At 34.5% G+C, this 23,072-nt stretch overlaps 1 protein-coding gene across 3 annotated transcripts in view; it reads left to right on the plus strand.

Annotated features, from left to right (window-relative positions):
* The window catches only part of CSMD3 (CUB and Sushi multiple domains 3), a gene marked incomplete at both ends in the record, with an annotated part of 576,542 nt that extends 574,606 nt beyond the window's left edge, over positions 1-1,936 (plus strand). For all 3 annotated transcript variants that reach the window (XM_084217912.1, XM_084217913.1, XM_084217914.1), the window contains 2 exons: positions 262-397; positions 1,777-1,936. In XM_084217912.1, the coding sequence (XP_084074038.1) occupies positions 262-397; positions 1,777-1,936 (296 nt within the window). The remainder of the gene's footprint in view (positions 1-261; positions 398-1,776) is intronic.
* Positions 1,937-23,072: the final 21,136 nt, after the last annotated feature.

Here is a 23,072-nt window from a genome sequence, read left to right on the forward strand (position 1 = left end):
AGAATTATGCTGTAAAATATTTACTGAGCCAGAGTAGGTGTACTGTTCTGGCAACATGTGGCACCCACATATTGGTCAGAATATGGTGTATACTCAAATTCCAGGTGGCCTCAGTGCACAGCTGTATCTATGCAGCAGAACACGTGATGGTGACCTAGTAACAAGGTGTTATTGAAATCCAAAGATTATGGAGTAGTATGTGCTGCTGATAACAGACATGTATGCGATATTACTTGTGTTTCCTTATTTTTTTTTTTTTAGGTCTTAACATGTCTGAGGGTTCAAATTCTTCTAATCAACCACATGGTACAAATAGTAGTTCAGTGGCCATTGCTATCCTTGTGCCTTTCTTTGCCCTTATATTTGCTGGTTTTGGCTTTTATCTTTATAAACAAAGGTCAGTACAAATTATATATACAGAATTCCTCTATTCCTCTAAGTGTTGGCGATTTTTTTTGTCTTCTGTTTTTGCTAGTGTAAATAAAGTTTTCTGTAAAACAACAAAGGCTTTGCAAAATATGCATGTACACAGTTCTTCCTATGTCTTTTAATATCTGGTATTATAACTAAGAGATGAGTTTATTATACAATGCTGTACTTTCATTCCTACCTATTTAAAATCTTATAAATTTATTTCTTCCTGATAAAATAGATGCTGTAAATTATTGGCATATTCTGAATAATATGATTGGTAGAATTTTTGACTAAGATTCTGTCACATGAAGAAAAGATTAAATTGCCTTTATTCTTTTCTTCACGTGACAGAATCGAGTCATATCCTGAGTAATTTATCTTAATGCCTGACCAGTTTATTTGCATACAACTATATATGCAAACATTATGTCATTAAGAGATTTCATTGTGAAACTTTCTGCAACTGAAATCATTAGTTCATATGCAATTATGTTTAATAGCCACCAGCCTTTTCAGTTTCATCAGTCTAAATTCATCAGTTTTTTTCACGTTACCTAGACCAGTACCAATTATTCGGATGCAGTAAGCTTCTCCTGTAGCTTTAAAGCATTTGATGGCTATAGAAACCTTAATTCGTTTAATGCCTGGACAATTCATTGCATAATAACTGTTAAAATGGTGATTTACATCTGATAGTCTGACAAAACTACTAATAATATATGTTACAAGATAACATTAGTTTAAACCATTTTTAATTAGTACTACTTGTTTTCAACTGCTCCAGCGTATGAAAAATTGCCCATGTAATTTTTAATGTATTTGCTATTAGCTGTATGCTGTAAGCACTTGTCTTGGCTTTTTATATTGATGACTTACAATATAGTATGCATTTTGTATAGCAATATAGATCAAACATTTTCAAGGGTTTAAACTCTGGTATTTTGAGGTATTTTTAGTGAAAAAGAGGGCATTTCAGCTATAAACTTATTCTGCTGAGTCTCCAAAGGGAAAAAGGAAAGCTCATCTGACTGGGGAATTATTGTGTCTTTACAAGATTTTGTCATACTGTCTATAATCTGATTATCCAAGTGGAATGGATAACAACTCGGATCATGGATACAATAACAATGGATAGCCTCATCTGAGGTTGTTAACTAAGTTTCTAAGTGAACGCCATTTCCAAGGAATCATAAAGTTCTTAAACTTCAATAATAACAGTGCTAATTCTTAACATAAATCTTATAAAAAATCAAGACGTCATGTTTAGCTCCTGTAATTGTAATTGGGAGCTAAACTCTGTTCTGATTCATAAACCATACTAAGGAAAACTACAGTTTCAAATGTTCTATCTTTCTTTTACAGGACTGCACCTAAAACACAGTACACAGGATGCTCTGTACATGAAAATAATAATGGACAAGCTGCTTTTGAAAACCCCATGTATGACACAAATGCAAAGTCAGTGGAAGGGAAAGCAGTACGATTTGACCCCAACTTGAACACTGTTTGCACAATGGTATAATGTGGTAATGATTTGTCTTCAAAGTCTGGGAATTGACACACAACACAGTGCACACAGTTCACTGCTTAAAAAAAAAAAAAAAAGGAAATGAAAAAAAAAAATTAAAGCACACTTTTCAGGATCTAGTGGGTCACCTTTTCCTGAGGATGATAGGCAAGTCTGGGTTGTAGTTATTTTATTTTGATTTTGTTTTTCATAAACTGGATCAGAATTCTTCTTTGTGTATGCCACGGAGAGTTTTAAAAAATTTTGCTGCACTCCATGAGTGCTACTCACAGTTTATTTGCTTTTTTAAAAAAGGAGGTTATTCTAAAACATAAAACATATTTGCATATATTGGAGGAGCATCCACTATCAGTATTCTGTGCTTTATGAAAACTATAATAGAGGGACTGGGTTTAAAAAAAAAAAGATATAGGTAGAAAATAAGAGCTATACTTACAGGAGACAATAGGTCACTGATTTCTCTTTAACAGTCATATGCTACATCTTTCTCATGAGTTTGTATCTATTTTCCTTTTTCAGCCCTTTAAATATTTTATTTTTCTCAGAATGGTTGAATTTCTGAGGAATTTTATTTTTTTCAGAACAGTTGAATTTCTGAGTCCAGGACGTAGTATTTAGAAATCAGCAAGTATAACTTACTCTTTTCGTATCACAGAAAAAAAATTAAAATTTCATGTCCGTATAAAATGAATTTTATACCCTGCTTTACATCTTGCTTCATTTTCATGTTCCAAGTCAAGCTTATTTTATCTGTTTCTATTAACATTATCTACAAATTGTAATGTTTTTATATTTCTTTTGTCAGTCATATATCTAGACAAATTTTACAATGAAGAATCTTCTATGGATTGAGTTTTGTATGTGACTATGTTCCTTTAACGTTGAAGAATGTTCAGGAGTGACCATCTTACATTTCTTTCAAAAGTTTAAACATAGTTTAATATTTCCTATTAAAAAGTGCAGTTTACAGTGATATCAACAATGAAATCCCTATATGAAAAATAGGAGTCCATTTTTCACTCCATACTATTTAAAACTAGGCCATATCCCACCTGTTTGTTCCTTCAGCATTTTGACAAAATGTATGCACAAAGCATGATGTGATCCCTTTGAAATGGATGGATTCTAAGAGACTTCAATGAACTTTGGATCCTATCTACAAGGCAACAGGAAGTTATAATTTGGAAATACTGTGTTTTCACATCTAGTTTATCTATATATTCCATACTCTATGGAAGCAAATCCTTACAGCTCATTTAAAATTGAATATATTACCATAGTGCAATGAAAAAAAAATCAATATATATATATATATATATAAAGCCATGATTTTATTAGGGACAATCCATTCATTTTAGGGACAATTCAGATTCCACAGCCCTCAAATACGAGTTTTAGACATTCCAGAATCACTTTTAAGGAAATGAAGTTTTTAGTTTTACAGTTATTCCATATCAGAATTATTCAACAGGAACTCAGTAATTTATTTGGTGTAGGTCATTGTCTTCCATTCATAGCATGACTCTCAAATGCTGTGTGTTAGCCAGTGTGAATTATCTGTTATTGTCCCTTTCAGACATTAATAATTCTGTGAAAATAACCTTTTTATTACCGTAATAGAGAGTGCCTACCAAAAATCATTGTACCCAGGATTGCTGCTTGGATTTCTATAATGTTTGATGAATTTCTTATAAATCATTTTACAACACTTTGTTTTGAATATTCATACAACTCTGTCAAACTGTATTCTACTAAAAGGATGCTGTTTTATATTTTATACCATTGGTTGTTATTTATTCTTGTTTATTCAAATGACTGCAATAACTATTATTCATTCATTAATGTTAAGGTTAATACATTTGAGATCGTTTAAAATGTTTCTTCTGCAACTGGCTACTCCTCTTATATTAATGCATACACTTTTGTAAAGAAGTATATTTTTATGAAAAAGGATTTGTAAAAGTATGATGTAAATTTTCAGTGCAATGTAAACAAAATAAAACCGGACAATTGCTTTTTTTAACCACGTCTCTTCTTTGGAAGATGAGCTTTAAACTTATTGAAGTTGGGAAGATGAGAAAATAATCAAATTAAGAATTCAAATTTGGTATTCTTGTGGGTCTTAATTTTTCTGAATATTTCTGCAAATTTTAGGTAAAGTTGTAAGATTCAGATTACTTTCAAAAATAATTGATGAGCACAATGTTTAAAGCTCTTTTTTTTCTAAAATTAATTTTTGGTTTTATTTGAAGAAGCAGTTTTACAGAAAAATGGACCTATCATTGTCAACCCGCTGGAAAAAAAAATTAAAGAAAAAAGTAATGTAGAAAACTTTAGCATTTCTCAAGATTGTAGACAGTCTTTATATATTATTTTGCTACCTTTTCTCAGAAATGTGTAGGACAGTACCAGTGCATACAATATTTTCTGGCATTAAAAACCCCCAGTGATTCTTTTAGTGACTTTGAACTGGAAGGAGGAAAGTAAATTATAGTAATATAACATTGCAACTGTCTTTTAATGACCCCTTTCACTTACAAGCATGGAAAGTGGATGGCAAATCCTGATCTGACATGCTAGTTGTAGAACAGGGGCATGAGGGAATAGCCTAAAATTCATTTGTGAATTTGGTGCTCTATTTAAATTAAAAATGCTAGTTTAGGTCCATGTTGAAATTGCTGAAAATTGTGTTGTTAAAGACGTTAAAGAATCACGGATTCAATGTGAAAAGCATGAGAATTGTGTTTTTGAGGGGGAGGAGGTGGTGTTATGGAGCAAATTGGTTCATTCTACAAAACAAAAAAAATCCTATTTCATAGTAGCCAAACAAGAATATGAAGCTAAGCTCTTCAATTATTGTTTATGCATTACATGTTTCAACATATAAAAGTAAATAAACTTATATCAAATTAGTTCCACAATTATGTTAATTAGCTTAGCTACTATACCCAGTTTGCACTTTTCAAGAGTTATACTGACTTCATTGTTATAGAAAATGCCCTATGCATAACAGAATGAATCTAGGGTTTGACTGGTTTGTTTTCTTTTGTTTTGGATCTGTTTGTTTGATTGTGGATTTTTCCTTTTTTTTTTTTTTTTTTTTGGTGGGGGGGGGGAGATTGTTTTTTGGGGTGGGTTTTTGTTCCTGTAGTTCCTGACATGTTTGATTTATAAATTATGTGTGAAGTGTTTGATTTTTTAGTAGCAGAGTGGTCAATTTTCACTCTGACAGATGGAATTCCAAATTTTGGATACTTCATTGGAGGTTGCTAGCACAGTTTACTCACTGTCTTTTGTTTTTCTTGGGAAGGTAGCAGAATAGATGATACCACTTTGGTTGCCTTATTCAAGCAAAGTGAGTACACAGAGAAAATGTGCATGAATAGAAATTGTCATGCAGCCCTGTGAGTCTTTTTAAGATTAAGCCAGCTTGTGCAATATTATGGACTGAGGTTTAAAATTTTCTTTAAGATTCTATAACATTGAGCCCTTTTATTTCTATGTTACCTGCATATCAAGACCCATCTTATCCAGTATGTGCCATTAAATCTCATCATGATCTGGTATGTTACAGGAATCCAGAAACCACACAATTTCAACTACACTCACCAAAACAACAGTTCTAGTAGCATTTCTCAGAAGCATCATAAACTTGAGCTTAAATTCTCATATTTTACTTTGATTTGTAAAACAGAACTGCCACTGATATGAAGACATCTTAATGTGAAGGAATTCTTTGACAAAAGTAGAACAAGCTGTTGTTCTTTCCAAGGAAATGGTTTAATGGCTGCAAATCTTATAGCTTCCCATGGAGAGCTAATGGAAAATAAAGTGAGCCTGTAGCCAAGTCATTAAGTCCATATGTGTTGCAGCATCTTTATTTATAGGATGATCAAAGATGGAGAAAAATATGTCTTATATCATTTGTTATATTAAAGCTCCGCAGTCTTTGTTAGATTAATTTATGAAAATATTTTATAATTTCAGATTTTCAGTGGAGATTGCTATAGGTACATGAAGAGACTGGATGATTACTTAAGCAATGTTAAATTCAGCCACCAAGTTCCAGAGCTCGTTACACTTGTTGCTTGTAATCTTACTAGCCTTTCATGGTACATCAGAAAATCAACATAGCATCTCTCAAAATCCCTAACTTTCCTTTAATTTCTATGTGTTTCTCTGATTTAATTTTGATTTGGTTGCCAAAAGTTCAGTTAAATATGATGAAGAAGGATGCACTAGGTTGGTTTTCTGGTAAACTGTATTACTGTTTACCAGAAAACTGTATAGCAAATAAACATATTCACCTCTTTTTCTATCTTGCTCTATGAAAGAATCTATTCTTTACAGAGGAGATTGAGGCAAGCACGATACAAGGTTTAGGAGTGAAATTAGGATTTAAGATTCCTGTTCTGTATATCTATTTTCTGCAATCTTTTTGTGATCCCAGATGTTAAACAAATGAAGGCCTGTCATTTCTGCTCTTAGTTTCAGACTGTCTCCCATTGCCTGATCATTTTCTTCATCATCTATGTACTGATGTCTTAAGTGACAGTTAGGAAAATCAAAAAAGGACAATGTTAGGACAATGAAAAATTATTTACCTTTAATTTCCTCATGTGGTAAATAAGAGAAATAACTAATAGCTCAGAAAAATAATCTTGAATAATTTTAATGTCATATATTGTGCAGAACCTATATTCAATTAGCTTTCAATTATAAAAAAAAATATTCCAGTGAACTAGCTGTGTTTGCATTAATTATCTTCTTGTTTCTGAAACAAAGAAAACATAATATCCTGATTTGCTGAATTAGGAGTAAGTGTAGTAATAGTTCTGAAATGTAGGTCCCATCCTTTTGTGAAAAACTGTTGTTTAAGACACATATCACAGTAATTTTCCAGTGAATATTTTTCAGTGTTCCATACTTTGCTGCATTCCAATTCATGCTAAAACAGCCAGCTTAAGCTGAATAGGTCCAAAAACATTTTGTCTAAAGTATATTGAGAACACACTTGTAGAAAATGCCCTAGCGGCAAAACAGGCTGAAGAGAAGGTAACTTCCAACAAAGGAGCTAAACATGCATTTTAAGGTAAAAACCACTTTAACTGGTGGCCAGAATTTTATGCTTTAGTTGCATGTTCACATTTCTAAGTATAGAATTATGTATCTTCTCTGTATGCTGAAGCCATGCCAATGTGATACAGATTATCTCTAGCTGTATCTAAAAAAGGCTAGTTGCACCCCATTAGTTGTGCCTGTAATTTAACATAAAATGATGGTGGATTTTATCATTAGTAAAAAGCCAAATTAGTAAAATTGGCCTGGTGTACAGAGCTTTACAGAGCTTTCTTCAATAAAGAAATTGATACCACATGTGAACAAGCTGATAAATTGTCAATTTCTCTCTGAGAAAGAGATTAAATAGCACAAGTAAAAGGCAACTGTCCTCACCACAGCCATGGGCTCCAGAAATCATGTAAAGTGACAAAAGCAATTAAAGAAAATAAAGAGCTGGTAGTTGAGGAGCCAGTTAAGGTGAATGTCTCATATAAGGATCCAGAAGACACTGATGAGTATATATTTATATATGCTGGATGTGTATTTATGTGTACACAATATATAGATACTACAATAAATAATAAACCAGATATATCTATGCACACATTTAATTTGAAATCAAGCCAGCTGTGGTGAGATTTTCTTTATTCTTTTTACTGGAAAGACAAAATATATACAATATAGAATATGCACTATATAAATATATCATTTATAACTAGTATACTGCTCTACACAGCATAGGAAACATATGCAATATATCGGTATTATATATACAGCATATAGCCTAATATATACACAAAATGTACATTTTTATACATACTCATATCTTTTTAGTTATGTGTCTAAGTTATTTTTACAAGTGGAGGATACTCATAAAAATTTTATTGCTTCAAATTATAGTATATTTGCATTATATTGATCCATAACAGTAATAAGAGTATCCAATGTCTAAAGTAACAAATGTTTCATGTTAAAGTAATAGAAAAATGTACTGTAACAACTGCCATAACATTAATAGACATCTACAGAAATCTGTATACCAGAAATAATTAGTAGCTTCATATGTCAAAAACTTCTTTTGAAAAATATTTGTGTTTGGACAGAGCAACAAATTCTGGGGAGGAAGAAAATCGTTTTGTGAAAATGGTCCCTCTTGAGATGATGAGCTTATGTAACTCATGTTAGCTATAGAAAACAAAATTGAAAGTTCTCAGAACTAAAATATACATATAAAGCTCAGAATTTCTTTTAGTTGATTTTTAAAACTTTAAGTTAGGACTTAACTAATGTGCAATAATGGAAAACTGCAGTTATAATAGCCAGGAATTGGGTAGGTAAAAAATTTGAAACTATTGAAATAGTCCATTCACCATCATAGAATCACAGGATCATATTATCATACAAAAAAAAGGAACCTCAGAAGCTTTACTTAAAGTTTCTCAGGTAACCATCCAGTCTTATAAACCAGGTCTTAAAAACCTCAATAATTGGAGACTGCACAACTTTTCTTTCAACCCTTTTTACGTCCTAACTGACGTCACTGGGGGAAAGTTTATTTGTTGGTAAAGGTGGATTCACTCATGAATTTTGGCTATTATTTCTTGTCTTTCTGACATGTACTGCTGCAAAAATTTTGACTCTGTCTTTTTGAGGCCTTTTCTGCCTGTTTTTGGATGACTAGCATTAGGTCCTCCCTGCAAAGTTTTTTTTCTAGGCTAAATGAATTCAGGTGTCTGAAGTCTCACAAAACAAATTTTGCAGCCCCCAAATTCCTTGGGGGCCAAGCCAATTTATCAACATCTTTCTTGCTTTGGAAGTCTCTAAACTGGCTGCAGCATTCTAGGTGATGTCTGATAGATGTTGAGTAAAAAGGAAATCCCTCATTCCACTGCCTGGACTGCTATTAACTCAGGCCAGGATTCCTTTGGCCTTCTGCTATGGGGCACACTGATGGCTCATAATCAGCTTGCTGCTTGCTTACTCCCAGAGGTTTTTCAGGAGAACTTTCTTCCCCTACTGCTAGCTCCAGCTTGTACTGTAGCCAGAAGAATGCCTTTTCCAGGTGCAAGGTATCCTCTTTGTTCTTGTTGAATTTCATAAAGCTCCTGTAATTGCGTATCAGGTCCTTTTGGATGGCAGCACTGCCCTCAGCAGTATTGGCTGTTCTTTCACTCACACATTGTCATTTGCATATTTGCTGAGAATTCAGTCTGTCAGCTCCTCTGGATCACTGATATGGATATTAAACAGGACAGATTCCTGAATGGACCTACAAGGAACAGCACCAGACCCCATGGTTAGGGCAAACCCTCTCCTTTGATCCTGACCTCTTAAACAATTGTTTAAATTCAGATAGTTATCCACCCATTTGAACTATAATCTTAACTCAGATACAGGAGTATTTTGGGTCACTCTAAAAACTTTCCAAACTTAAGATGAATGACATCAATACTCTTCTCTCATCCACTACAAATATAATCAATTTTTATTTTAAAAAGGAAATCCATTTATTTGGGCAATATTTTTACTACAGGGGTAATCAAATACACTTAAGGCTGCCCACAGATGTTGTAGAATCTCCTTCCATTTCTGGAGATCATTCAGAAATCAAATGGGAACACCCATAGGCAGCTTGATTTAACTGGCCCTAGCTAATATGTGTTAGCCTAGGTGACTTCCAAATGATCTTTCCAACTATTTGTTTTTAAGTTTCAGTAGAAGTCACAGGGGAATGGTAGGGCATTCAGATAGAGAAGAAGTCAGGGAAAATGTTGCTGAGTGCAGTCACACAGTTTATTTACTAGAAATGAGGAAACAAATAGTTTATACTGGATTAGATGAGCTCTGTTCATTCTTTCTAATTCACACTTCATTATTAATATGACAAGTTAATAGCTGTCTCCCTTGTCATGACTTTTAAAGTTACTTCTCCATCTGTAAATGTGCCCCTCTCTTTCCACCTTGAAAAAGTGGAGCAATGTGGTAAAGAAAAGGGAGTAAATTAAGGGCTAAAGGCATTTGACCATTTCCTGGGAAGAACCCAGGAAAGGCAACTGAGCAGGAATGGAAAGATGTCATAAGACTATGGAGGGAGAAAATTAGAAAGGCCAAAGACTTAGATTTAATCTCACTACTGCTGCAAAAATTAAAAAAAAAATATTTCTGTAAATAAATTAACAACAAAAAGAGAGCTAAGGAGAATCTCTATGTTTTATTAGATGTACAGGGAAACCCAGTCACAAAACCTGAGGAAAATGCTGAGATATTTGATGTCATCTTTGACTCAGTCTCTTACAGTAAGACTAGCTATTCTTGGAGTACCTGGCTTCCTGATCTTGAAGATAGGGATGAAAATCAGAATGAAGCCTCCATAATCCAAGGAGAAATGGTCACTGATCTGCTACACCACTTAGACACACACAGGCTGTGGGGCTGAATGAAATTCACCCAGAGGTACTGGTATTGAGAGAGTACCCAGAGAGCTGGTACTGACCTGAAGTGCTCTGTGAGGCACTTTTCAGTAATTTGCCAGCAGTCCTGTCTAACTGGGGAGGTCCCAGTTGACTGAAGGTTAACAAATGTGGCAGCCATCTGTCACAAACTAGTTAAAACACAGAAGAGCAAAGAAAATGAAATCTCTGTGAATAAAACGGAAAACTCTGAAGGTACAAAATATTCCTAAAATTCAAGATAAAAAACAAATGAGATTAAATACTGATGCCAAAAGTGGATATATTTTTATTTAATAGTAAAAGAGGGAAAGAGAAAGTAGAGAAAAGATAGAAAAAGCTAGGGTTATTTTAAAAAGCACTGGAGAAGTCATCACCACGGTGTGCTATCTTTGTTGCTGCTGAGGCTGGGGCACACCATCATGTGGCATATACTACAAAATCACGTGTGCTGGGTTGACCTTGTATGATGTCAGGCTCCCACCAAAGCCACTGTGCTGCTCCACCCCTCGCCTGTTCAGGGGAGAGAAAATATAACAAAAAGCTTGTGGGTTGAGATAAGGACAGGGAGAGATCATCGCCCAAATACCAGGAAAAAGTAACAAAGAAAACCGACTTGACACAGAAAATGAATTTAGTGTATTAAGAATTATTGTGTTGAATAATGAGAAAAACTAAATCATAAAGCTTAAACATTTGATTCCTTGTACATTCCCACCTTGTTATTCCAAACTTTCGCTATTAAATATACTTGGAAATGATAAAAATATTAATTTTTTGTTTTTTCAGCCAGGCAAAATAATGGCCTCCAGTGTTATACCATCTAGGCAGCATACTTGCTTGTTTATTTGAGGCATGCAACATTAAGTGTTACGGGAATCTTTAGAAGTAAGTAAGAGAAAAAAGCTGAAGGGAAAAAAAACAAATCAAAACAAAACATTCAAACAAAAAAAAAACAAAAGGAAAAAAAAAGGCAAACAAAAAAAAGGAGACGAAACCAAACCATGGCAGACTGACTTTTTTTCCCATCAGTTTACTGTTGTGACTATAGTGTACCTCTATCTATTTCCATCACCCATATTCTTATTTTGCTCTTGAGTTGGTAGCATGTGCAAACTGGTTAACATTATGTAAAATCAAGTATATAAGCTGGACAGAGAATATGGGACTAGATGATCTTCAAAGTTCCTTCTAATCATAACTATTTTATAAGTCTCTGTCTCTATAATACTCTGACACAGTAAAAAAATGTCTGTCTTATAATAACATCTTATTTAATTGGGGGATTACATTTAGGGACACACAGAATTGTAAATTTGATGTGAGTGCAGGTGGAAAATAAAGTTCCTTGCTGTTGTCATCAGGAAGATAAACCAACCACAATAACTTTACCATATTTTACACCATATAAATTAGTGAAGAATATTGATGAAATATATTTAAACAGTAAGATTTTTACCAGAAGTAATTCCATCACATCAAATTAGAAACAAACACAGTTAAACTATCTCATGAAGCATTTATAGGCCTAAGAGTCAAAATCCCCCACATATGATTGACGGAAGATGTTCCTTTTTCCTGTTTTCTATTTGGATTATCTTGCAGCTGAGCTCCTTGTCTCCCTGAAAAAAAAAAAAAGACATTACACCAGTTACTCTTAAACTAGCAGCCTACATATACACCACTTTAGAAAACACACAGGCTGGTTTGCAGGGCAGTTTCAGTGCTTGATTTCCCCCAAGCCAAATGCCCCTCTTGGCAGATCTCATCACTGAAGAACAGCTGAAGAGTCATCAGATAGAAACCGTGAGTCAGTCGCTGGCATTCCTCAGTGGGGAGGGAAATCCCACGCGTGCCTGACTTGCAATGTGTATGGAATTCATCTATCAGCTCTGGCAGTTAAACCCCGTGGCCCACTCAGCAGATGGCACGATGACAAAGCCTTTCCTGGAAAGACTCCATAAATGTACAGCAAAGGCTGATGTGGTGCACAGAATTATGGAAGGGTCTGCACTGCTCTTTGCTAATGGTCTCTAAGTAGTGAACTGACCAAAGGATGCACGGGTCAAGAATACATTGACTTTTGTCCAATATCCTACTTTAAGATTTTTATTTAACACCAGGAGGATCGCAACATTTTAAAAGCAACAAACTCTGCTTCCAGAAAAGCAAAACTGTAGTGAAAGTATACTATTTTTTTTTTCTCAGAAAAGATCAAAATATTCATCTACATCTTTAGCATCACAGCTTTAGCTTATGAGACAGCAGGCTGTGGAGTTTTTGTGAGTTTTGTTTTAGTTTTTTTAATCTTCTTTCACAGAGTAACCTTTTCTGAGAAGACAGATCTTTTGTTTTGCTCAACGTAGGTGTGACCCTGCAAGCTCTGAACTTTCATGACAGTATCTCATTCCTCTTGACTTCTTCCATAGTGCCAACTGAAGAATGATGCTCACCACCCATAGTGTTTTATAAGATTAGAGGAAAAATTAAAAAGTACAGAGACCATAAACAGATGCTTTTTTTTTTTTTTTTTGTCTGTGTGCTAAGAAAGAAAATAAACAAAAGAAATGTCTGCTGTGGAAAATCAAGAAGAAAAAAAATCTCTAGTTGCATGAACAAATGTCCCACCCTAGTTAACAGAACTGAACAGAACTGTACTTCCGCATTGATTTGGCACATTCTGCATTCATTTCTGGATCACATCTGGAAAAACAGCCCAATGGAGACAGCAGAGGGGGAAGGTACTTCAGACAAAAAGTGTGGCATTATGGGATAACAAAACGTGCCCACTAAATTCTGTCCAAGAGCAAGATTAATTTACTTATTATAGTAAAAAGTACCCTAGGAAAAATATGTCTTGACAGGGCTAAAGATATGAATTTTTTAAAACTATTAATAATGTAACCTTACAATTTAATTCATGTCCTCATAGCAAAACAGCTGTTATACAAAATAGTTAATCAAATTGCACACAGAGAATCCATTTGTACTGAATATATCAAGAAATATATTTTATTTCAATAAATATGGACGTTTAAAACAAACAGTTTAGCATTGATCTGCAGAAAAAATAGAGAAAAAGATAATCAGAGAAAAATGAGTTACTCACAAGCAGCTGGTGGCTTTGATGATGAAATCCCTTGCAGAGAGGTATCTACAGAGTTTCATAACAATATATCAGGAAAATCTTTTCTTTCTGTGACTGTGAAAATGGAATGTATCATTTCAGATCAACTTCATCCTTTTGACTGAGAACATTGAAAGGAAATAAAGTGATTAGAAGGTTTACTGCAAAATTTTTGAACATTTGTGAAACCCAGGAACATATTAAGCAGGAGTCCTTTAAACACAGTAGAGATTTGCATTGAGATATCTAGGCAATATTTCTTCATTAATTATCATTTATGTTGATTAGAAAGAAGCATGGTTCTAAGCATTCTTTCCTTAGCAAAGGACCCAAATACTTGTTTCTTCAAGGAAATGTGATTTTTGTTTTCCTGTTTCGTATGTATTAGAATGCCTATGATGTCACATTAAAAAATTTGCCGGTCAGAAATAAATCTTTGGAAATTTCTCTTCCTCCTTCTTCCATTCCCCCAAAACTTGAGCAGTGGATGAGGAAAATAATAAAGAACAGCAACTTTCCTTTTTTTGCTCCTGTTTTTCGCACCAAACTGACTGACTGTAGTCAGGAATGGTTAGAGTGCTAAGTAAAAGAAACAGTTTGTGGAATGTTTGGGATAATTTTGTCTGGAGAGTTTTAGAATGCTCAGTTTTAATGATAAATTCCTGCAACATTATCTCATTAACATTGTTATTATTGCTATTATTGTTGCTGTTGTTGTTGTTATCATTATTACTATTATTATTATTGTTGTTGTTGTTGTTGCTGTTGTTGTTGTTGTTGATGTAATTTTTATTATCTCTGCATGTCCTTAACAGGCGGGGAAGTCACCAGTCAGCTTTAAGTAAATGTAAGCTTTGGGTAAGTGTGTAAAGCAAAGCACCCAATTTCATATGGAATAGCTATCAAAACATCACAATGCTGAATTATCTAATGTCCATAGAGACATTGTAAGATTTTTAAAATAACATATCTTAAAAACATAATCTTTAAAATTCCTATTATAATTTTAGTGTTATTTAGTCTTCTTATAATTTCTGGGGGTTTTTCTAGCCTTCATAAGCAAGCTATGAAACTACTGATCGTACTAAAAAAAAGGTTCAGTGAGTTAATTTCTGTTAATTTTACTCTTTACCGGTGAATTCAGAAAGAGAGAGACCCTGGTTGTGCATAATCTGAAGTAACAAATCTGTGTTATACAATATAGATGACAATTTCTTAGGAATGCATTTGTCTTTCATCATAAAGAATCTCCTAATAATATGGAGAATTAAGGTTCCCTCTGCAATTTTTGAGATTTATCCATAGGATTCTGTGCTTTACTAACTAATCTGCAGAAGTAGAGAGTTAATAATCAAAAAAATCAATTTTCATCAAGCACTGTACAATATTTAATTTGCTAATTAAATATGTTAAATATCCAACAAAGGCTCCACGTGTCACAAAAATTGCTTTGGTAATAAATGTGACAGGTTGCTAGTACAGTTATAAAAATTTATGATTTACTTTTTATTTAAAAAAAGGTTATCTCTGGAGAGTCGAAAACCTTATTGTACACAGTGGTGAGCTGGAATGAGATGAAACAGTAATATGCAGATTTCTAGTGACTTAAGACTGAACAAGAAAAAGTAATTTTTTAATTTACTCCAACTACTCAAGTCTTATTTGAACAACTGACTTCATGAATGTAAAAGCTACAAAGCTCACAAAAGCTGCATGTATGACTAAGGCATAAAAATCTATTAAATAGCATTGTTCTTTATTAATAATCTCAGTACAGCTTGTTCAATAAGTGAATGAATCTGTATGACTGAGGGCATCAAACCAGTACATCAGAAACTTGTTTCAAATTTTCATGTCACTAAACTAACCTAAACAAATTCCTCTGCCATAACAAAATGATTCTGAATTTTTTGAAAGCAGATAAATATATTTCTTTAAGTACACTTTGTACTAAATATTTTATGGGAAAGGATACCCTGAGTATTTTAATAAATAAATTAAAACGAAAATCATTTACTTTGCAGCAACATGACCAGTAATTAGCCTTGTCTTGTTTTGCATACTAATGTACAATGGTCTTGGAATCTTACTCTTCTCTACTCACATATAATGAATAAATCAACTAGTAATAGCTCTACTAATTACTACATATGTCACTAAAACCACAGATGTGTGAGACAAAAAATTTATTAACAACTAAATAAAGCAAACTACTTCTAAAACAATTCAGCATTTAACAAAATAGCTAATTAAATTTATTATAAAATGTTGATACAAATAAGTGAAATGAAAAAAAAAGACAAAAAATATTGATTTAAAAATCCCAAATGGATGTAAATTTCAAAAATTTTTAGGAAAATTGTGTACAATTATTACACCACAAGTGAAATTTTTCTAAGTTTACAAGCCTAATTTTTCTAAGTTTACAGTTCCTGGAAACTATTTCCAAGAATACAGTTATCCTGGATACTGTTAGATAAATAAAATTATATAGGACTTTCTGAAAAGGAAGATTCTCATCAAGTTTTGAAGATGATTAATGAAAAGGATTAATGTAAAGACTGTATAGATTATATTATGCTGTACGATTAATGAAGAGGATTAATGTAAAGACTGTATAGATTATATTATGCTGTACCACAAGACCTGTCATATATTCTAGTGCAATGGAGCTAAATCCAAAACTGGCACTCAAAATACTGAGGATTCTTTATTCAGACTTCTCATATCCATTTCCATAACCCAAATTACCTTTGATGAAACATTTCCATAGAGTATTTGTAGAATCAAGATTTTTCACCCTGTACTAGATTTTGTTATTCAAAGCTCAAAAGCCCTGATAAATTCCTGATAAAGGTCTGATAAATTTCTCATCATGGCACTATTCTGCATGCTGCCTAACAGTCTTTACATTTGTTAATCTTTATTTTGTATGCAGGAGAACTTGATTTTGATTATAAATGCCTTTTGATTTAAAAAGGTGTAATTGTCTTGACTTCGGTTAGGTTTTTTTCAGTGGGGATTTATACTGCTGTGTGGAAGAGGTGACCTTGTCCCTAAATTCAACAGCTTGAGTCATTGTTGATATACACAGAAAAGAGCAGGATGTTACAAGTCTCCATTATCACAACCTTTGATTTACAGCTTTGGTTCATTTTAGAGAACTCCTGTAAGATTCTAATTCCAGAAGGAAAAGGTAAAACATGTTGTCCATGAAGATAAGCAATAAGAGCCTTACACTTAGGTTCATACTCTATGCTGATATTCTCCAGCATTGTCCGTTTTTCAAAGGTCTGAATATAAATGCAATAAAACCTTTTTAGGTGTGAATACATTATTGAGAAACTTCAGAAATATATCATGTTAGCATTTATAAAGGTCTGCAAGAAAGCTTACTATAATTTCAACCTTATCATAGAGAAAGAAATGAGAAAATAGAACTTATCACTATTGAAACTCAGTGTTTCTGTAAATATGGGAAAAAAAATCCTGGGAGGTGGCATTTTAATAACAATTTCCAGTTGTTTAGCTAGAAGCTATGCTAAGGCACATGGAAGACAGGGAGGCGATTTGAGACAGCCAGCAGGGGTTCACCAAGGGCAAGTCCTGACTGACCAACCTATTGGCTTGCTATGATGGAATAACTGCATCGGTGGACAAGGGAAGCACTGCAGATGATTGCATGAGGGGACTGTTAGATGGATAAGAAATTGACTGGATAGTTGCACCCAGAGGGTAGTCGTGGGAGTCCCAATGGACATGAGTGACGAGGTGTCCCCCAGGGGTCTGTAGTGGGACCAGTGTTAGTTAATATATTCATTACTTACATGGACAAAGAAATCAAGTGAACCCTCAGCAAATGTGCAGAAGACACCAAGCTGAGTGGTGCCGTTAATGCACCTGGAGGATGGAATCCACCCAGAGGGACATGGGCAAGATCAAGAAGTGGGTCCATGAATCTCATGAAGTTTAAGAAAACCAAGTACAAGGTGCTCTGTGTGAGCTGGGGAAATCCTGAGTATCAGTGCAGACTGAGGGATGAACAGATCACCAACAGCCCTGTTGGGAATGACTTGGGAGTGCTGCTGCATGAAGGCCTGGACACGAGATAGCAATGTGCACTTGCAGCCAGGAAAGCCAAACATGTCCTGGGCTGCATCAAAAGCAGAGTGGGCAGGAGGTGAAGGAAGGTGAATCTGCCCCTCTAGTCCATTCTGGTGTAGTCTCCACCTCAAGTGCCATGTCAAGCTTTGGGGTCTTCAGTACAAGAAAGACATGGACCTGTTGGAACGAGTCCAGAGGGGAACACCAGGATGATTAGAAGGCTGGAGCAACAAGTCTGAGAGAATTGGATATGTTCAGTCTTTGGAAAAGAGAATGCTTCAGGGCTGATCTAATTGGAGCCTTCCAGTACCTTAAGGGAGCCTGCAACAAAGTTGGAGATTATTTACAAGGACATGTAGGACAAAAGGGAATGGCTTCAAACTAAAAGAGAGTAAGTTTACCATAGATATTAGGGAAAAAATTCTTTACTCTTGAGAGTATTTGAGCACTGGAACTGGTTTTCCAGAGAAGCTGGGGATGCCCCATCCCTGGAAGCGTTAAAGATCAGGCTGGATGGAGCTGCGAGCACCCATGGATAGTTACAGGTGTCCCTTCCCATAGGAAGGATAATCTTAAAGATCCCATTCTACGATTCTGTGATTCTGTATTAATAGTTTGCATAGAAAATTATATGTGCACTCATAAAACCAACACAGTATTTCAAGTTACTTTTAACAGATATTTGATTAGGCCATTGTAGTTCAGAAAGATGAAGATTTTAGGAGACACTGCAGTGAATGTAAGACTATTTATTTTCCAGACAACAGACATTGGGTTTAAAATGCAGTCACCTAAAGAGCATGAAAAATTACATGAAACTTGAAAAAAAACATTAGGTCTTTTAGTTTGCTGAAAGTAGGGAAAAAAATGAATAAAAGTCTATATAAATGAGAAATAATACTAAAATGTTTAAGCAAGCTTTCAAAGCTTTCCTTTAAGACCACAATTTTTACCTCCACTTCCAATCACTCTATTCTTTTTGTCAAACTTAACACTAACTTTTCTGCTAACCTTTAGAAAACACATAACTACTGCCCAGAGGAAAATGCAGTTGAAGAACATTTATCTTCTGCTACACAAAGGTGACTGCAGGAGTCTCATGTGCAGAAGTCTGGTAATGGAGAGAGTAGCTACAGTATACATCAGTTCCCACTCCAAAAAAAACCCCAAGGCCCACAAAATTAACAGAGAGAAGGGGAGAGAGACAGGGTGACAGAGGAAACTGAAAAGGGGTAACTCTTCCTAGGTGCCCTTCTTGGTATAGGAGGAACATGGTCCCACATGACCATTCCCCACTACAACCTCTCACCAGTGCAGCAAGTGACAATGAAAAAGATTATGAAGAATATGATCTTTTGTAGATGTTGTGCTTCACCTCAGGTTGAATAGACTTTCCATATAGAGCAGCATAAATGTTTTGTGACTATGATTTTGTTAGCATCCATTGAAGTATGTTAATCAGAATTAACACTGGTCAGCTCTTAAGATTCTTTTTGCAATATTATTAGATAACATTTGTCAACTATTGAAACTACTATTATTTTCTTAGTTGAGAATTGTATTTTAGTTTCTTTAAAATAAGCCAAAAAACACAAACAAGACGTGTAAAGGAAACAGGGACAAGGTGACTCAAAGGCAACAGTTATGTACTTCCCATGCATCACATTAAACAACAAAATATAAGTGCGTGGGTGCATGACAATGAGGAAAAGCATATGAGACTAACAGCACAGGCACTCTAAAGCAAAAGTGCTGCTGTGCTGCAAAATGCTTGTTCTTTCTCTAAACCCTAACTTGAACCCTGATCTGTCCCTGTTGCTTTAGCCAAAGCCCCAGACATGGTTCCAGGGAAGAACCTCACACGGCCAGGGCTCTTTGGAAGCCTGCTGCTCCCATTTGTAGTGCCATGCCAGCTCTGTTTTGCCAAAGTAGCTCTGTTTTTACCTGAACCCAGACCCTAACCCTATGTTCAGGCTGAGCCCAAGGCACTGTTGTAGTAGGGCTAGGTGTAACAGAATTTTTCCAGTACTTGTACTCTATGTCTTCTAGAAATAATATTTAAAGATTAAAAAAAAAAATTAAACCAGACACTCTATATGTAATGCATATTTTTTACTCAAGATATTTAACTTTTTAAATGTTTGTATTATTATGTTTCCATTTTTTAAATTCATGGACCTAAAGAGGCAGATGGCTAAGTGGTTTGCAGATGATTGAAAATGATAAATGGTGATGACAAGTTTAGTAATAGTACTTTTGTTCACTGTATTACTGCAATCTGTTTCTGCCTAGGAAGAAACCTGAGCTATGAAGTGGACTTAAATTAACAAAGTATTTTCCTGTGCTTTTTGCTCTGATATTTTACGGTTTTGTTTTCAATATAATTAATATTTATTTGTACTGAGTGCCATTTTCATACACTTGTAGTTTTACAGCTATTAGCTGTGTCTTGGGTGACACCTGCTATTTTATCTGTGTATATTATCTAAACTTTTTTCAGACATATTTACAGGTTTTTGAGTTCATGGCATGTTACTAATGAAGGAAGAAAATCCATATGGTCTCACAGATGCATTCCATAACTCTCCTGTAAAACTGGTACAGAAAAGGGCCTTGAATTTGGTTTTATTCCCTTGAATTAATATGTCAAGTGTGATAATTTGGAATGGCATGGTTACTAGTAAAAATAATTTTTTTTAATTGTGTATTTATTAATTATTTTCCCTTTCCCAATTTACTGGACTGACAGGGAAGAAAGAAGCAGGAGATAATAAATGATAATACGTAGCCAAAACATTGGTAAAAGGTAGGGAAAAGATTATTATATGAATATGAGAATGGAGCCTTACTTTGATTCAAACCAATGGCTTGTCAGGTTAGGCCTCTTATATTTGACAGTATACAGCACCATTTATCTTCAGATTAAGGTAGAGGAAAAACAGTGACATTCTGTCAATGTGGTCTTAATTTTATCTCCATTCCATTGCTCGGCAATGGAATTTTTTACTGGAATAATTTCTCAATAATCTGTACATTAAAAAAAAAAAAAAATTATGAGCTTTAAATAAACAGATTTTTTCCAGACACTGCTTTGTATTTTGCAAGGTTTTTTCCTACAAAAAATTCTGACTGGCCTTGCCATTTTTAGCTGGGAATTTTATCTATCACTGTCCAGATGTGGCAGGACATCTACCCCCCCTTGCACCCCTCCTCTCTACCACAGATAACTGGTGTGTAAGAGATAATCCAGGCTGAAAGGCCCAGCAAGGGGTCGTCTCTGGTGCCAAAAGAGCTCAAGTCTCAGCTAAGAATCAACATCTTAGTCTGGAGAGCAGATGTGGGACGAAATAAAATAATTATTCTTGACTGAGATACACTGTTTTACAAACTATAAAAGACACGAGAGTTATCTCAGAAGCAGAAACCTCTTACACCCTGAGACATTCAAGACTTCTCCCTAGAGTCTGGGTGCATATTCCATGGTTACTTTCCTGGGGACAGAGGGAAAGGATCTTGATGTGTGCCCCACCAACCATTGGAGGGTAAGATACATTGAATCCTAAGTTATATTATTTCTTCTCTAGCTGTAAAATTAATAGGTGCCTTTAACCTCATGCTGCACATACCTACTAGTAGCATTATTTTTGTCTTTATTTCTGTGTAGTATTAGTTTAAGTCTTAGACCTGTCAGTTTTATGTCTATTAAATAAATAATTCATTCTATAACAGACTGAATCAGCCATTATTAAAGAACTTGTGAACGAGGGTTTTGGGGGGCTGGCCACCTCAAAAAAGCTACTGCCTCCTGCCAGAGGCCTGGGCAAAAGGCAAGGACTTATCTACACCCCCATATCTATTCCTAACACCATATCAGAAGTTTTATTAAATTCTTCAAAGCTCTTGATTATCGTTTCAGATTTTACTGAGAATTTTTGCACAAATAATTCTAACATAAATTCTACTCTGGACCCACCAGTAACAACATATCACAGTGGTGCAGTTAAAGCAATCACTTTGATTAATATTCTTCCTCCTCTTTTCTAGTTCCTGCCAAACTCTAACTCTCATGTCCTTTATAATAAAAAGGTGTTCATCAGAGTTTATGGGTAATGTTTTAGGTACCTGATATATCTGGCTTTTATATATTTACGTGACTTCTTTTGACAAATTTATGGCTTTCTCATTTGCTAGTCTGTGATCACTGATGGTATACTCACCATACAGTTATCAGGTTCGTTCCCTCAACTCTTTTTGAATCTAATCTTAATTTTTCAGTCATCTGGTACTTTCATACATTCTTAAAAATGATTTCCCATGTCTTGGGGTCACTCCAACAAGCTAGAGACCCTGAGATATTGCCAGAAAGTTCTTAAAATACTGAATATAACTCTTCAAACCCTTCAGATTTTAAATATGGATCCTGCATTCATGAAACATACTCTTTACTTACTGAAACTAGAGAAGTCTCTCCAAGGCATGTAGACATAGCCCTGCTTCCATCCTAATACAGAATAGAAGTAGTTAGCAGATAGTTCCATTTAAGCAACACTATGACATTTGGCTAGATTTAGATATACTAGAATTTGGTATCTTGTTCATAATTTCAGTTTTGTCTATCATAATATTCTTATATGGTACTAGGATATGGCCAGTTCTATAAAATAGTCTTAAACAGATTATCCCACAGCAATGACACAGCTTAATGCATTCCTTTAAAGCCCGATATTTTCAGAATACAGCGAAGTGGAGGAAGTCCAGGAAGGATTGACTGATGTCATATAGACCAGGAATTGGTTTTTGTAAAGAGAAAAGTTCGATACAGCTGCCCTATGGAAGAATTGAGATTTCCAAGAACCAACAGGATTTAAAAAGAGCAAACAGACTCCCAATGCATTGTTTCAACGCAAATAACATAGAAATGCAATTTTATTTTGGAAAATGAGGAGAGCAAATTCAAGCTACAATGTCAGAGTCAAAATCAGAAAACCTGTAATTCCAAGAGATTCAGCATGTAGAAATTGAAAGTAATAGTATTTCTGATAAATATCAGGATCCTCAAAACTTTAATGTTGAATGACTGGGAAGAATATAAGCAACATTTAGTTCCTAAATAAAATAGTTTAATTTACATTAACCACTTTCAATAATTTAAATTTAAGACAAGAGTTTCTAGCAATCATATAATCTAGAGACAGCTAATACAAAAATTAACTGCCCTTCAGGGACACCTTTTCTCTTGTAGAGTTACACTCCCCTTATTCACACACACACAAACACATTCAGGGCCTCCTAATAATACATAAATTTGAACTTGGTAATGCATCATCCACCCTATTCTTCAAAAAAAAGGCGACAAGAAATGAAAATCCAAATAGGATCTGTCAAATTT

This window comes from Fringilla coelebs, assembly GCF_963513975.1.
Source record: "Fringilla coelebs genome assembly, chromosome: 1".
In the NCBI taxonomy this organism is placed as follows: domain Eukaryota; kingdom Metazoa; phylum Chordata; class Aves; order Passeriformes; family Fringillidae; genus Fringilla; species Fringilla coelebs.